This window comes from Prosopis cineraria, unplaced genomic scaffold, assembly GCF_029017545.1.
Source record: "Prosopis cineraria cultivar Desert tree isolate PC_DT_omini unplaced genomic scaffold, ASM2901754v1 PC10, whole genome shotgun sequence".
Lineage (NCBI taxonomy): Eukaryota > Viridiplantae > Streptophyta > Magnoliopsida > Fabales > Fabaceae > Prosopis > Prosopis cineraria.
In genome coordinates this window covers 14,885,021-14,899,470 of record NW_026555341.1, presented here as the reverse complement: position 1 = coordinate 14,899,470, position 14,450 = coordinate 14,885,021, and the positions used below count along the sequence as shown (strand labels likewise).

Below are 14,450 nucleotides of genomic sequence, written 5' to 3'. Positions count from 1 at the left end.
GGGTGTAACAGGGATGATAGCAGTTTGAACCATTAAGTATTATTTCAGAATTTAATTCCTAGAGTTGTACATGAAGAGCATCTCTTGGAAGAGAAAAACTCTTTAAATAATGCACAAATTTATTGAGAGATTAGTCTCATAGCTCTTGACTGTGGGGATACCTTAAGAAACCAACAAAAAAGTAAATTTAACTTTTATGTTTTCAGGAAAAAAAAGGAGTTAACTTTTATGAATTCAAATATATGTGTGTTATATGATTGAAATTGAAATTTTTAAACTCATAATTTTTTTTCCCGCCAATCCATCTAGGATTTATTATATTTTATATATTAAATTATTTTCAAAATTGAATGTGTTGCATAATTTGAAATACTCAAAAAGGACATGTATCACAATTTGTGATAGCTAAAAAAGACATGCAACATTCACTCGTAACTTATTATCCTACTTTTATATATAAACTAGTAAAGCACTCGGTGCAATGTAGGAATAAGAAAATATTTTAAAATTTAATGTAAAGCTTAAATAAATTAATTTAATTTGAAAATAAATATAGATTTGAAGTTTTTATTTGCAGCGATCAAAATATAAGAAAAAGTATATTTTGAACTTTTAGAACACAAGCAAGACCCAACAACAGAAAAAGAAGAGTGAAAAAAACTGAATAAAAAAAAATTAAAATTTGTTTGAAGATATTAATTTGAAAATAATTTTAGAGTTAAACAAATGGCCACTGGTGATGGTTATCTATGGTTAATCATAATGGTTTTGAAATGAAAATAAAAATAAATGAAAATAGTTTTGAAATGTTTATATTTTTTATTTTTTAAAATAATAAAATCTAAACACGTTTTTGAATTTTTTTTTATTTTGAAAAACAGAAAACAAATGTCCAAAGCCTAGCCTATTCCCATCCCGCCTGCTTGAATTCTGATTACATGCTCTTAACACATAATTAGTAGCTACTAATCAGAGGGTGTGAACAGAGCGCCATGAGGGAGGTGGCGGATGCACAGGATGTCAGATACGAGATGACAAAAAAAAGCGGTTATGCGTTGTAGCAGGAGAGTGAGGGCAGTGTCTGCCATTGCGGGAGATTTTCTGTACGACTTCTTCCTCTTCTTCCTCCCTTCCCTATGCTCTCTTCATGTTATCTTTTTTCCATTGCTCTTTCTTTCTGTATTATTATTATTATTATTATTATTATTATTAGTATTTTCCACTTCCGAGCTCTTACTCAAGCCGAGTGACTCTGAAACCTTTCTTTTCAGCTCTTGCAGTAAGCGCTATTCTTGGAATAATAGATTGTATCTCTGCAGCAATAGTAGTCGTTGGCCCTAAACGTAGCTCTTCTGAAAATCCAGGAACCTGCTGAAGCATCGGCATCGATTCTTGTGCAATCTGGTGTTGGGGGAGTCGTTAGCGCTTACTGGTAGAAACATTCTGTTCTTGAATCTTCCATTGATTGATTGTGTCCTCCATCAAACTTCGCCCAGCATATATGGCGAGTTCCACGTGCTGATGGGGCGGTTCCTTCAAAAATTTTCTTGCATCTTGCTGTCCACTGTTGTTTGAAATTGTTATCTGCTGCATACAGATTATCTTGCTATTTAGAATAGCTGAGGTTTATACTGATTGTGCTGAACCTTTTAATATCATTAAGTGGTCATTTGAAGGATAACCATCCATTCACACGAGTTATTGAGGCAGCCAAGTCGCTTCTCGTATAGGATTCGGTCTTTTCTTGTAACTCTGCTTGTAGGAAAACTATAGATTGAGCATTTAGGTATACAAGTATGGCTCATGTCCATGACTCCATGTTTATGTTGTTGTTGGTTTTTTTTTTTGTTTTTTTTTATATATCTATGATCATCCACACCCTTGTTGTTTGATGGTGTTTGATGGTGATAGGATGTCGATATTATTAGGTGGTTGTTTTTTCTCCAGTATAAATTAGGCTGCAGTTTACAACAAACTTGATGTTGACTTTCTTTTTGCCTTGAGTTTATGAATATAAGCTGTGAAATAACGTTCTTGAGCTTAGATTGTATCCAAATGCTTTATTTGGATTTTATAGAGGAATGATTTTCGGTCATCACAATAAATTTGCTTTCAGGAATATGGTTCTTCATGGCAAATTAAAGTGAATATATATCATATTCTTGATCATCAGTATACGTGGTTGTGATGTTCAAAAAGTAGTTCCAATTCCCGAATTTCCTGCACTGGTCTGTAGTGCCCATGAGCACGCAGAGTCTCTTTTGTACTTAGCAAGTCCTCTTACTCCACATGTTAGCTTGAACAGAGCTTAATTTCTTTGAAACTGATATTACATAGATCCCTTTGCTCATTAAATCAGTTCCAATAATATTAAATCAATACAGATGTTTAATATTCATGTTTTCGCAGCAAATACAAGCAAGAGGAGGTTGCTATTCTCATTGTAATGGAAGCAAGTTCAATTTTGGGTCCGACAAATTCTCCACAAACTCAGGAGCAGAGCCAGAGGCACGTTTCACAAGCATTGCGGATGCCTTCCTCTCTTCTTTTGGAAGATACAAGTAACCCTTCCCTTTCTCCACAATTTCAAATAACTTATACGTCTCGTATTATTTTGTGATTGCACATAAATTTTACTTAAATTTTAATTTCCAAGTTTAAAGTTTGCGTGTTCTGGAATCTTGTAATGTATTGCTATATATACAGAAGTCTTTATTTATTTATTCACTATATTCTTTGAGTTTATATGGCAATGAACATCTATCTGCTTAGTAGTGGAAACAAAAGAGGGAAGAATATGGGATCTTATTTCACACACAGTCACACGCTCGCCTAATTTGTTAAAGATTTTGCTAAAACGCGTCTTCTTTAAATTCTTACTGTAAATTTTAAAAATATACTTGGTTTTCCATAATAATATTAAGTACGTTAGTTTTTAAAAAGAAAAATTGTTTGTGTTCTATATTATGAGGAAAAAAATCATAGAAGTAGTAAAGTGCTTTTAATTTTGGGTTAAAAATCATTTTTATCCCTATAAATAAAAGTGTACAAATAATTTTAAAATCAATATGAAATCAATTTTATCTCACAATTTTGGAAATTTGATCTTGTATACCTCTGACATTATTTCTCTATTAAGTACATCTGTATTTGAATTTTTTAATATTTTTTATTATAAAATATTTAATAGTGGGTCCCATAATTTATTTTTAACATTTTTATAATATAAAAAATATTTTGCTGTCTCCTCCCTCTCCCTCTTCTTTGTCTTCCTCTAGCACCGCCAAACCAGACTAAACCAGGGTGAGCAACACCAAGTTAATTTAACTTGTTTCCTTTGTTGCTGCCTTACACTGCTTCGGGAGCCAGCAACGGTGCACTTGTTGGTCCTTCCTCAGCCTCTTCGGGCCCTGCTGGTGTTTCCACTGATTACAACAATAACGAAGATAGTATTGGCGCCTCCTTGCACTAGGCAGATAGATAAACTAGCTAGCCACCTTCTATTGCTCCTACTTCTCCTACCTAAGCTTGAATCTTGCAACTATGGGTACCGGAGGCTACCTTCGTCTCCACAACTTCATCATCCCGTTCGACGAAAACTCCGACTATGACTCCTTTTGAGAGGCATCACAGATGGACATCAAGAGGAGGGGTTGATGGTGACGGAGTTCTCTCTCTCCTCCTCTTTCATGCATGCATACATCTTCTCAAGACTCGCCCTTGTTCCTTCGTGATCTTCGCAGTGGATCATGGAGTTCGGAGTGCCAAGAAGACAGAAGCTGTTGACGGTGATGATGAGTGTCGGAATCATGGCCCCACCTAAGCTCAAACACAACCCTAAACCGCCCACACAGTGCCATACTTGTCGTTCTCGAAACTTTCTTGCTCTGGTTCTGAAGCAAGCAACTTGGGTGGTGGGGAGCGAGAGAATGTGAGGGAGGAGAAAGAGGCGAGAGAGGAGAGGGCTAATAAGGTTCGCTCGACTCTGTTAGGAGTGATGACCTCATTGGGTTCATGATGATTTGGCTGATAGATTGATAGAGACTAGAGAGGATCGAGAACTTTATTTCTAGTTTGTTTCTTCTGCTTTATTTTGCTTCAAGTGGGTTGAACACTGATGAGTCAAGCTTGAACCTGTCACACCCCAAAAATTAGGTATGACTGGCACGGGATATGAGCACAAAACTCCTATCCCTTAAGCCGTGATTGAAGAAACTTTGAAATTAATACGTCAAACACACTAATAAGCTAATTAAAAATTGTTACAATACTAAATCAGATATTAATTTTAAAAGAAATGTGAGGATCCTACCTGTAATCTACGTGGAGCACCTAAGGCCAGACACCAATGTAGGTGTAAAGTTCAATTTTTCAGCAAATTAGGATTTGACTAAAATAATTCTTCTGCTTCAATTCAGCAATAAAATTCCTCAGTGGATATCTCGAGTCATGAGTTTAGCTATACCGTCTGAGACCAAAATAATAACTTCCAGTGAATAACATCCCAACAATAAGTAACAAAATTTAAATAAAAAGGAAAGTTTAAAATAATTGTAAGTCAAAGAGACAATAGTTTTTAGAAAAATGTAATAAACTTTAAAATAGAATAACTTTATAAATTTTTTTAAAAATTAAATCTTAAATCATTAAACTATCATAGCAAATATTAATAGGACTTGCTTCCAAAAAAAAAAACACATAAATGAGATAAATAGTTATAAATAAATTACTGAGTAACATCAATGGAATATAAAATCCTCAAATAATTGGATTCATAATTATAGGGATTTATTAGAACAATTTACAAACGTGGACACACAGTCCACGAGGGTAACTAACCAAACGCGGCTTATACCACGAAAACAAACGTGGACACACAGTCCACGAGGATATGTAACCAAACGTAGCTGAAGCCACGAAACAAACGTGGACACACAGTCCACGAAGGTAATGCTAACCAAACGCGGCTTGAAGCCACGAAATCAAACGCGGGTACAAAGCCCACGAATAACCATCCCTCCATTCCACGTGCGTTGGCCATCGCACGGGGCTAGCACCTCCTATAAACACCCTGCTAGCTAGGTGTACCACGGCGCGCCAAGGGCTAACGGAACTGCCGTTAGCAACCAGTGTTCTACATAAAGTCCCTTTTTAAAATCGTTTTCAAACATGCGAGAAAATCATCACTTTCAAGATACAGTTCTCATTCTCAAAATCAAACTCGCATGAATACTTTTAAGCATTAAAACTTGCCAGAATCAAATTTCATATCCAATGCTCATGCTTGTATTTATAAAAAAAATCTTTCAACTTCGAACTCGCATGAATCGTTTTTCTGTAACAATTCAATAATTTTCAAACTAAAATCCCACAATTAAAATTCAAACTTGTATTTACTGATTAACTAAAATGATCAATTCTGGTAAAAATTTCATGAAATAAAGTAAGTTAGTCAACAAAATATCTCACAATCACATTGTTGTCATAAAAAGAATTTGCATAAAAATGTAATATTTGAATAAAAGAGATTTTAATGAAATATCAGTTGGGACGCTATCCACTTACCTGATAATTCCCAAAATAATAATATGTGCTTTTTAAATGCCTCTCCGTTTCCCTTTAGCTATGCTATTACCTAGACCAAAAGAATAAACAACTATCTTTAATAAGAGCTCCAATTCATATATTTCTAACTGAAATTCGTGAGCCCAATATGTAATCTAGAATAATTTTAAAGTCCACAATCCTTATTTGTCCTTAATCCACTATCCATATTTAGAATTATATTCTTTCTATTCCTTTCTCCCACCTATAATGACATATTCATCTTAACCATGCCTCCTTCCTTTAGTAACTGATAAATGATTTATTCTTAAGGCTCTTTGATAATTCTTCATAAAGTACACATTATTCAAAACAGTACAATTCCTTACCTTACAAAACCACAACCGATCTTATGACACCTTAAATTCAATATCATAAATATCATCAAGCATAACAAATTTCTTCCTTGTTCCTCTGTGCTTCAAGACCCAAACTACTCCTAACAGTTTTAAAATTTCACCTAACATGTTCAAACTCTAACCTATACACCATCAGGTCAAACCATCTTCATTTTTATTCAAATCCTCTCATAGCTTAGGCATGTGTAGGATCAAACAAGCAATAAAGGAGAGTCTACAATCCTAGCTACATAAACTTATTCACATAACACATATTAACATATTCGTATATATAAAAGAACTAAGTGACCTATACATTAAAATTTAATTAGGATTAATTTGGTAAAGTTTAAGCACTCATTTATATAAAAATTTTCACTCAATCATTCCGTCAAACACTGCATGTGCAAGAGAAAATTAGTGTGACAAGCTTCTTTCTTTCCTTAATTCTTTATCCAAGCCACATATAGACCCTAACAAGTCTTCTCCTAAAAACTCATGTCCAACATAAACGGTTACATGCAGCAGGAACAGAGGGAAAGGAAATTCTTGTGGCTTCCATCGTAAACTCACGCACTTAATCACACAAGACCATCAAGAAAGAGAGTTCGAAGCCAATGGTTTCTCTAACACATACACACATACAGAACCGAGGAGGAAGAAAGAGATTTGAAAATCCATACCTTTGATCAATAATATCAAAAATGTAAAAAGGTACACTGCTGTTCGAACAAGGAAGAGGAAGAAAGAGATTCTCATGCACGTACAACAGCCAGCCGAACAGAGCTCAGAGAGCGACGCGAAATAGAGGAGTAGGAGAAATCATGTATTAGATCTCCAGCAGCGGCGGACGGCGTTCTAGCTCACAACCTCATTCGCAATGTTGAAGGCAATCGAGGAAGGAAAGGAGAAGGTGAAAGAGATCAAGAATTCCGGTTCCTCTCTCACTCGAGCACCGGTAACAGATCAAAGAAAAATGGGAAAGGAGGATTCAGTAACGAGAAAACAGGGGAGAGATTCAGGCATCACCATTACATGAAGGACGAACTCGCAACTTCGAGTCTTGACAGTAGCGGATTCATAGCGAACACCGACATCAGCGACGAACTGAGCAGCCAAGCTCCTCACTCGTACACTTCAGAAACACAGAAAGAGAATGGATGGAGAAGAACAAACGACCAAAACTCTCGACTTTCTCTCTGGCCCACACTCACACCGGCGACGGCAAGGACGAAGGCTGATAGAACAGAGGGAGAGAAGAGGCGATCTCTCTGGTTTCTGGAATTTTCGAAGAAGGAGAAAGAAAAATGAAAGAGGCGGTGCCCGTATCTGACCGAAGGAGAAATATAATTTGAATTTTTAAGAAATTGCAAAAATTATAAAAGAGAGCCCAACATTGTCTCTAATAACATAAAAGACACGGACACTTTGATAAATTTTTCAAAATTTTAAACTAAATAAAATTAATATCTAAAAATATTTAAACTTTAGACCTTCAAGTAAGCTATTAATATAATTTTTACTAATTCACCCTTTTCCATTTTCCATAAATAAATTCAAATAAAATATAAATTGGGAAATAATAATAAAAATTAATTTTATTTATTTTTTTTATTTTTAAATTTTAAGGTCATTACAGAACCAAGCTTGTCTCCTCCGAACTCGTCTCCTTTGAATTCTTCTCCTTCATCTTCTAACTTGTCTCTCCCTCCCTCTCTCTCTCTCATGCCCAGAAACCCACGAGTCAAGCCTCTTGATATAGTGACGCCTTATGCATCCCAGGTTTAGTTGCATGGCAGGGACAAGCTTTTTACGTCCTCATGTAGATGATGTTGTTTTTGGTGATAGATGCACTTTGGTGAAGCATGGAGAGAGAGCTTGAGGGTGGTGATGGGTAGAGGACAAGCATTCTGTAGATGCACTTTAAAGAGAGAGGGGGGTCGAAGGCATAGAGAAATCTTAATGGTGGAGGGAAACTCTTATCGCCCCTTGTACATATAGAGGAATCATGGAGATGGCATCGAGGACCTGCTTGCTTGAGGCACAATCAACAAACAAGAGCTCGGGTTTAGCTTAGCTGATGACGACAGTGAGAGCGTGAGCATGATGGAGGAAGTAGCTGATGATGTTGAGGACGGCGTTGGTGAAGGGAACTACGAACTGGAGCTCATATTGTGACGTTGAGAGAGTGGGGAAGAGAGGAGAGAGGGAGAGAGAGTGAGGAGGAGGAGAGAGAGAAGAGAGGTGGATGAGAGAGAGGGAAGTGGGGTCTCTCCACTTCCTTTTCCTCCATTTCTCTCTACTTCCCCATCTCTACCATTCATTAATTTTTTCATTTAAAAAATTATTTAATAAAAAAATTTGAACGGTAAAGATGGGAGAAATGGAGGGAAAGGGAGGAAAAGAAAGGAAGAGACCTGGTTAGAGAGAGAGAGGGGCAAGGTGTAAAAAAATAATAAACAAATATGGAGCAAGCCCACTAACAAATAATTAACAACAGGGGCACTGAGGAAGTAAGATTTTGAGGTTAATTAAGGATAAAATTAACCCTTAATTAAGTTTATAATCATTTTGTAAACTTTTATGTATAGTTCATGGATCAAAATGACCCTTAACTCTTTAATTTAATATATAAGATAGATTAAATCTTTTTCCTTCCTACATCATAAAGCTAAAATGTTTAACTTTGTTTTAGGGGATGCAAGAAAGATATACCTCAAAACTTGTGTGCCCTTGATGAAGTATGCATTGAGAGGAGATTGGGAAAATGCACAGCCCTTTTTGTTGCATCAAAGGATGTTGGTAAATGCCGGCATTGCCAAAGGACACCCAACAATGTTGCATCTGGCAGCAGGAGCTAATCATTTTCATTTTGTAAAGCAACTCTTAAATTATTTGAATGAAGATGATTTAGCATTACAAGATTCTGAGGGAAACACTGCCCTTTGCTTAGCTGCTGGAGTAGGAAACATAAAGTTGGTTGAGATTATGTTGCAAAAAACTCCTTCCCTGCCTGGAATTAGGAATAGAGAAGGTTTAACTCCTCTCCATATTGCGGCTATACAAGCAAAACGTCAAATGACATCATATCTATATAACAAGACTAAACAAACACTTGAAGATGTCGATCGGAGGAAGTTATTCTTCATCTGCATTCAAAATGATATCGTTGGTAAGTTTATTATCCTTAACACATGAATTGTTGTGCGTTAAATTCATAATTATATTTATATTCTATCAAAATTTTGTCATGTATCTTATTTAAATGATATTATTTAAAATTTCAATTTATTTATTTAATTTTTTAAAAGATAATCATGACAATTAGAAAAATAATATAAGGTAATATTAATTGTCTTTTTTAAAGACTATTGTGATTTTTTAAAGACTATTGGTGATGTACTCATTTTTGGTAAATGTTATGTAATATATTTTTAATATTTTTAAAAAAGCTACGAAGCTGAAAAAAATAAAATTGAATGGTAGTATAATATGACATTTTTATTTTAATGCAAGCATGACATAATTTTCAATTTCAAGTGGACAGTTTATTTTTAAGTCTTTGATATTGATATCCATTTATATATCTCTATATTTCATATTATACTGATAACTTTTTTTTTTGGTATTATCAATTCTGATTTCTGACAATTTTAAAAAAATTTATAGGTATAGCATTGGATTTATTAAATAATATGGAAGGTTTAGCTCTTGCAAAAGATGAAAAGGATGAGACAGCCTTGCATGTCTTAGCTAAGAAGACTTCAAGTTTTAGTGGTAATATTTTTAAGCATTTAATATTTTTACTTTATCTACAGTGTAATGCTAATTGCAGTAGCTAAAATTTTGTAATTACCAATTTAATTTGTTGACTCAATAATTGATTAAGGGAATGAACTTTGGTGCTGTATTTTTTTCTTATTCAGCTTTTGGTTTCTTTTTGTTTAATTATATATATGATTCAGGTATGAAGTAGACTAAATCTCTTCAATTGGTTGGTAAGCTGTGGAATTTGATTCTGCATACTGTTGACTCTGGGGTAGATATACAAGAAATAATCAAAGGACCATTGTTTGGTGCTGCTGAAGTTGGAAATTTTGAGTTTTTAGTTGTGCTCTTGAAGAAGTATCCATATTTGATTTGGGAGGTGGACAATAGAAATAGAACGATAATTCATATCGCAGCGCTATATCAACATCCAAAAATCATGAACCTCATCCATGACATTAGTCCAATCAAAGTTGTCATATTGACACTTACCGATATAGAAGATGGGAATAACATATTGCATCTTGCCGCAAAAGTAACACCATCAAATAGATTTGAGTTGGTGACAGGCGCAGCATTTGAAATGATATGTGAGCTAGTATGGTTTGAGGTAGTTTGCCCTTATGTGCTTTCGGTGATTAATTTTAGATTTTCTAGCATCCTTTTCAAAAATGTGGATTCAAGCAATTTGAAATCACAAAATCTTCAATATTAGATATATGTATTTGCTTTAATTTATATCTATGCATTAATGTTTTCTAAATAACATTTTAATATGGCAGGAGGTGAAGAAGATTATGTTGCCCTTACATATTGAGAAGAGAAATTTGGAAGGCCTAACTCCTCAACAATTATTCAGTAGAGAGCATGCTAAATTACGACAACATGCAGCGGATTGGATGAAATTCACTGCAAGTTCTTGTATGCTAGTTTCATCACTCATTGCGAGTGGAATGTTCTCGATTGCATTCGGCATAACAGAGTATGCAAGTAATCCAACAAGTCTTACATTTGCAATATCTAATGCTCTTGCATTGGTCTCAAGTTTAATATCATTTGTGGCTTTTCTGTCTGTCCTCACTTCAAGATATGAGGAACATGATTTTCACAAATCTCTACCTAGAAAGCTGATGACTGGATTGCTGACTCTTTGCTTAGCCATATCATTCATGATTTTGGCATATTACAGTGGCTTCTACATTACATACTTCGGCGGCAAAAGGTGGATTTTTACTACCTTATGTTCTGTGGTATTGGTACCCATAATCATGTTTGGATGCCTAAAAGTCGAACTTCTTTATAGTATCACGCATTCGACATTTCTTGTGAGGCGTCTTTTAGTTCGACCCGGCAAACATAACCTTTATTAGACAAGCTGGGAACATTTATTGTATGCTTATTTGAACTCTTGAACAATTTAGTTTATATGGATCTTTACCTCTTCATTGTGAAAAAGATGGTTGAATTATGATCGAGTATTACATTGCTGAAGCTGTATATGAGAATCAGAAAGAAATGTTTCAAACATATTCCAGCACATTAACTTATTTCTAAATCTGTGTTTGTGATATTTGGTTGCAATAGGTGGGTGAGTGATCCATTGGAGTAAAGTTGATAGTACAGTCATGTATGAAAAAATTCAAATGTGCAAATAGTTAAAGCATTGAGTTATATATGTGTGTGTTAAAACATAAGGTTCTTCCGATGATAATGGGTGCTTTCATACTGGGTCTGAGACAAAAATACCCATTTTATGAATATGTATCTGCATGTTTTCAAAGTTCATCCTTAAACTACAGAAATTTAAAAAGAATAAAAAGGGCTCCCAAAAGGTGATCTATCTGGGAGGATGAAACTGGTTAAATGTTTATGGGACTAACCAATGTCTTACGTGCTTGCTAAAGCTAAGTTCTTTGTGTTCTTTGTCTCTGATTCGTCCTGTTCCAACAAAGCCATACTCTTTGGTCATCCTCCTCTTTTTCAGCCTTTTGGTCATCCTCTTCTTCATCCTCCTCTTTTTATTGTTTCTTTTCCAGGTTCAAACACATTGGACAACAATCATGGCATCAGTCAGGGTGCTCGTTCTTACTTTGCCTCTTGATCCTATTTGTTTATGCAGCAATTAGTCGAATAGCAAAAATTGTTATAATCCAAAGGCCAGTCCCGTAACTGATCTAAACAAAATGATCAGCCCTAACAAATTAATATCAGACACCGAAAGGACAAACACAAGATTGCAAATAAAACGCTACAATAACTCGATCCTCGGAGATTTTAGAGAAGAAGGGAGGCATAATTCGTGTGGCAGGGCTGACTTCCTCTGGTTTTCCGTCGCCCCTACCTCTTCTTGCTTCAACCACGACCCATCAGAGACCTCATTTTTTCTGTGCTAATTTGGTTTTTTTTTAATATTTGCACCCTCATTACAAATTACAGCAAACTTGGCAGCATTTTTTATCGCGGGTAAGGCGTATACTTAATTTTCCCTATCTTTTTATTTTACCTAAAATACATAAATAAATATTTAGTTGACCATTAATATTAGATATGGCTAAACTACTATCTAACCATCTGAAATCTTAAATTCTAATTTAATTGTTTTGGAAAATTAATATTATCTTTTATTTCGTTGAGATTCTATTTCTAATACTGAATAACACATCATATGTTTTGGAAATATTAAATAAGTTTGATTGGGAATAGTTATTACAAAACTCATATTTGAGTTCTATAAATATAATATCTTGTTAGGTTGCTTATAGACTTTGAGTGCACAAGTTTTTTCTAGAGTATTTCAAAATGTTTAACAGAGTATTTTGATCATGTATGACATTTTGGTTTACACAAAAGAGATATGATTAAAATAGTGAGCACAGGATAATAACGTTTTTTTTTTTTGAAAAATTGGAATGTCAAAATGTTTAATAGATTTGTGTATTTTGATCATGTGTGACATTTTGGTTTACACAAGAGAGATATGATTAAAATAGTGAACATAGGATAATAACATTTTCTGAAAAATTTGAAGCTTTAACAACCAATTTTAAAAACTTATATCTATTTAATATAAAATATTTTTTAAATGAAATAAATTTTTTTGGAAAGCTTTGCAAGTATATTTTGGAATGAAAGAAGTTTCATATTAAATGGATTTGTATATTAATAGATATAGAGAAAATATAGATTAATGATAAAAATCAAATATCTTTCAAAACTCTTAAGCTTCAAGTGTAAACTCCAAGTGATAACAACATAATTAAATTCATATTAAAACTTTTCAATACCCAAGATAAATTCAAGAAGGAATTGGAGGGAAACCAAGTACTTATGCCGATAATAAATTTAAAGAAACTTAGAACTTTGGATAAGATAATAAAGATTAAGCATATAGATCATTTACCCTTAATTACCACTAAACACTAATTAAAATCTCTACAAAAGTAAAATATATATTTTGTAATCATCAAAATTAAAGTTCAACGTAAATTAGAGAATTAAAATTGTTTGGATTTAAAGAATGACCAAGTGGTTTATTTTGCCGGTTGGAGTTTAATATGAAAATCATATTTTTATGAATGGTTCTGTACAACCTACCTAATAATTGTTAGATACATTCAGGAAGCCTCATATCCCCTCTTGCATAATTGATGATGGATGACTAAAATGTCTGCGGTGCCTAGTTCCTTAGTTGTAATTTAAATATTATGCAAATTACCTTGTTTCATAGCATATGTTTTGTTTTCAACTGTTTTCGACTTCTTTCACTCCTCTGAGGTATTTCATGCTTCCAAAAGTTATTTTACTCTGATATAAAGGGTTTTGATTGATTTAAAATCATTTTTATTTAGAAAACTTGGGATCTCTTGCTTTTAAATTAAACCTTAATAATAATCTTTTTGAGTTAAGTATCTGATTACCAAGTGCTATATTGGTTAATTATGTTTAGTGAAGTGAGAATGTTTCAAGTAGTCCACGAGTCTTTGAGAAGAGAATGGAAAGAGCCCTCAAGCATCCAAGTAGCGTGACAATGAAAAGGTTTAGGATGGTGTTGATGTTGATCATTTCTATGTAGTTGGATTTTGATTGGGTGATGGTCAAAACCATACTTTAGAAGGTGAAAAGAATTAGCTTGGTGGAATTGTAGTCTCTATATTGAGTTGCAGAAAGCCTAATCAAGACATTCTTTAACAAAGTCTTTTTCCCAAGTAAATCTGTCACTATGGAAGCTTAGTTCAAGAAGGTTGGAAGAATTAACACAGTGTCTAAATTGTTTCAAAGATCTTTAATTGTAGCTGTTTCCTCTAGTTTTATCTTCACATGAGAGATATGAATTGAAGTCACCTATAACAAGCTAAGGATCATTCATATTTTGAGAAATAAAGATAATAGAATCCTAGAGAAGATCATGATTGTAAGGATTCGGGTCACCATAAATACAAGAGAACAAGTAAGAGTTACTTGAGCTTAAAATGTTAACCCTACTGTGTAATAATTGAACATTAGAGTAAATATATTCAATATTAACAAAATTATTATTCCATAATAACCAAATATCGCCAACATAACCAGTAGCTTCAACACAAATCTAATAAAAAAACCTAACTTATGAACAATTTTATTAGCTGGGTTCTATGTAACACATGCTCTGAGTGTTATCCAAAAATCACATAATTTGAATAAAATAAGTGTGGTTAAGGAGTTGATCCTCTAACCAACTTAAGAAATAAATCATTTAAAACC

General features: G+C 33.9%; 1 protein-coding gene across 1 annotated transcript; it reads left to right on the top strand.

Moving 5' to 3' along the window:
- Positions 1-8,045: 8,045 nt before the first annotated feature.
- Positions 8,046-11,319, top strand: LOC129322445 (uncharacterized). Its single transcript, XM_054968767.1, has 6 exons — positions 8,046-8,085; positions 8,638-9,114; positions 9,612-9,719; positions 9,986-10,344; positions 10,493-10,932; positions 11,295-11,319. Exons 1-6 carry the CDS (start codon positions 8,046-8,048, stop codon positions 11,317-11,319), a joined length of 1,449 nt encoding a protein of 482 aa, XP_054824742.1.
- The last annotated feature ends 3,131 nt before the right edge of the window (positions 11,320-14,450 follow it).

Excerpts from the sequence above, each read along its gene's own strand:
- LOC129322445 (XM_054968767.1), top strand. The coding sequence starts at position 8,046 with ATGATGGAGGAAGTAGCTGATGATGTTGAGGACGGCGTTG. Across the intron at positions 9,720-9,985 it reads GAAGACTTCAAGTTTTAGTG|ATATACAAGAAATAATCAAA; the intron begins GTAATATTTTTA and ends ACTCTGGGGTAG. Across the intron at positions 10,933-11,294 it reads ACATACTTCGGCGGCAAAAG|GTGGGTGAGTGATCCATTGG; the intron begins GTGGATTTTTAC and ends TGGTTGCAATAG.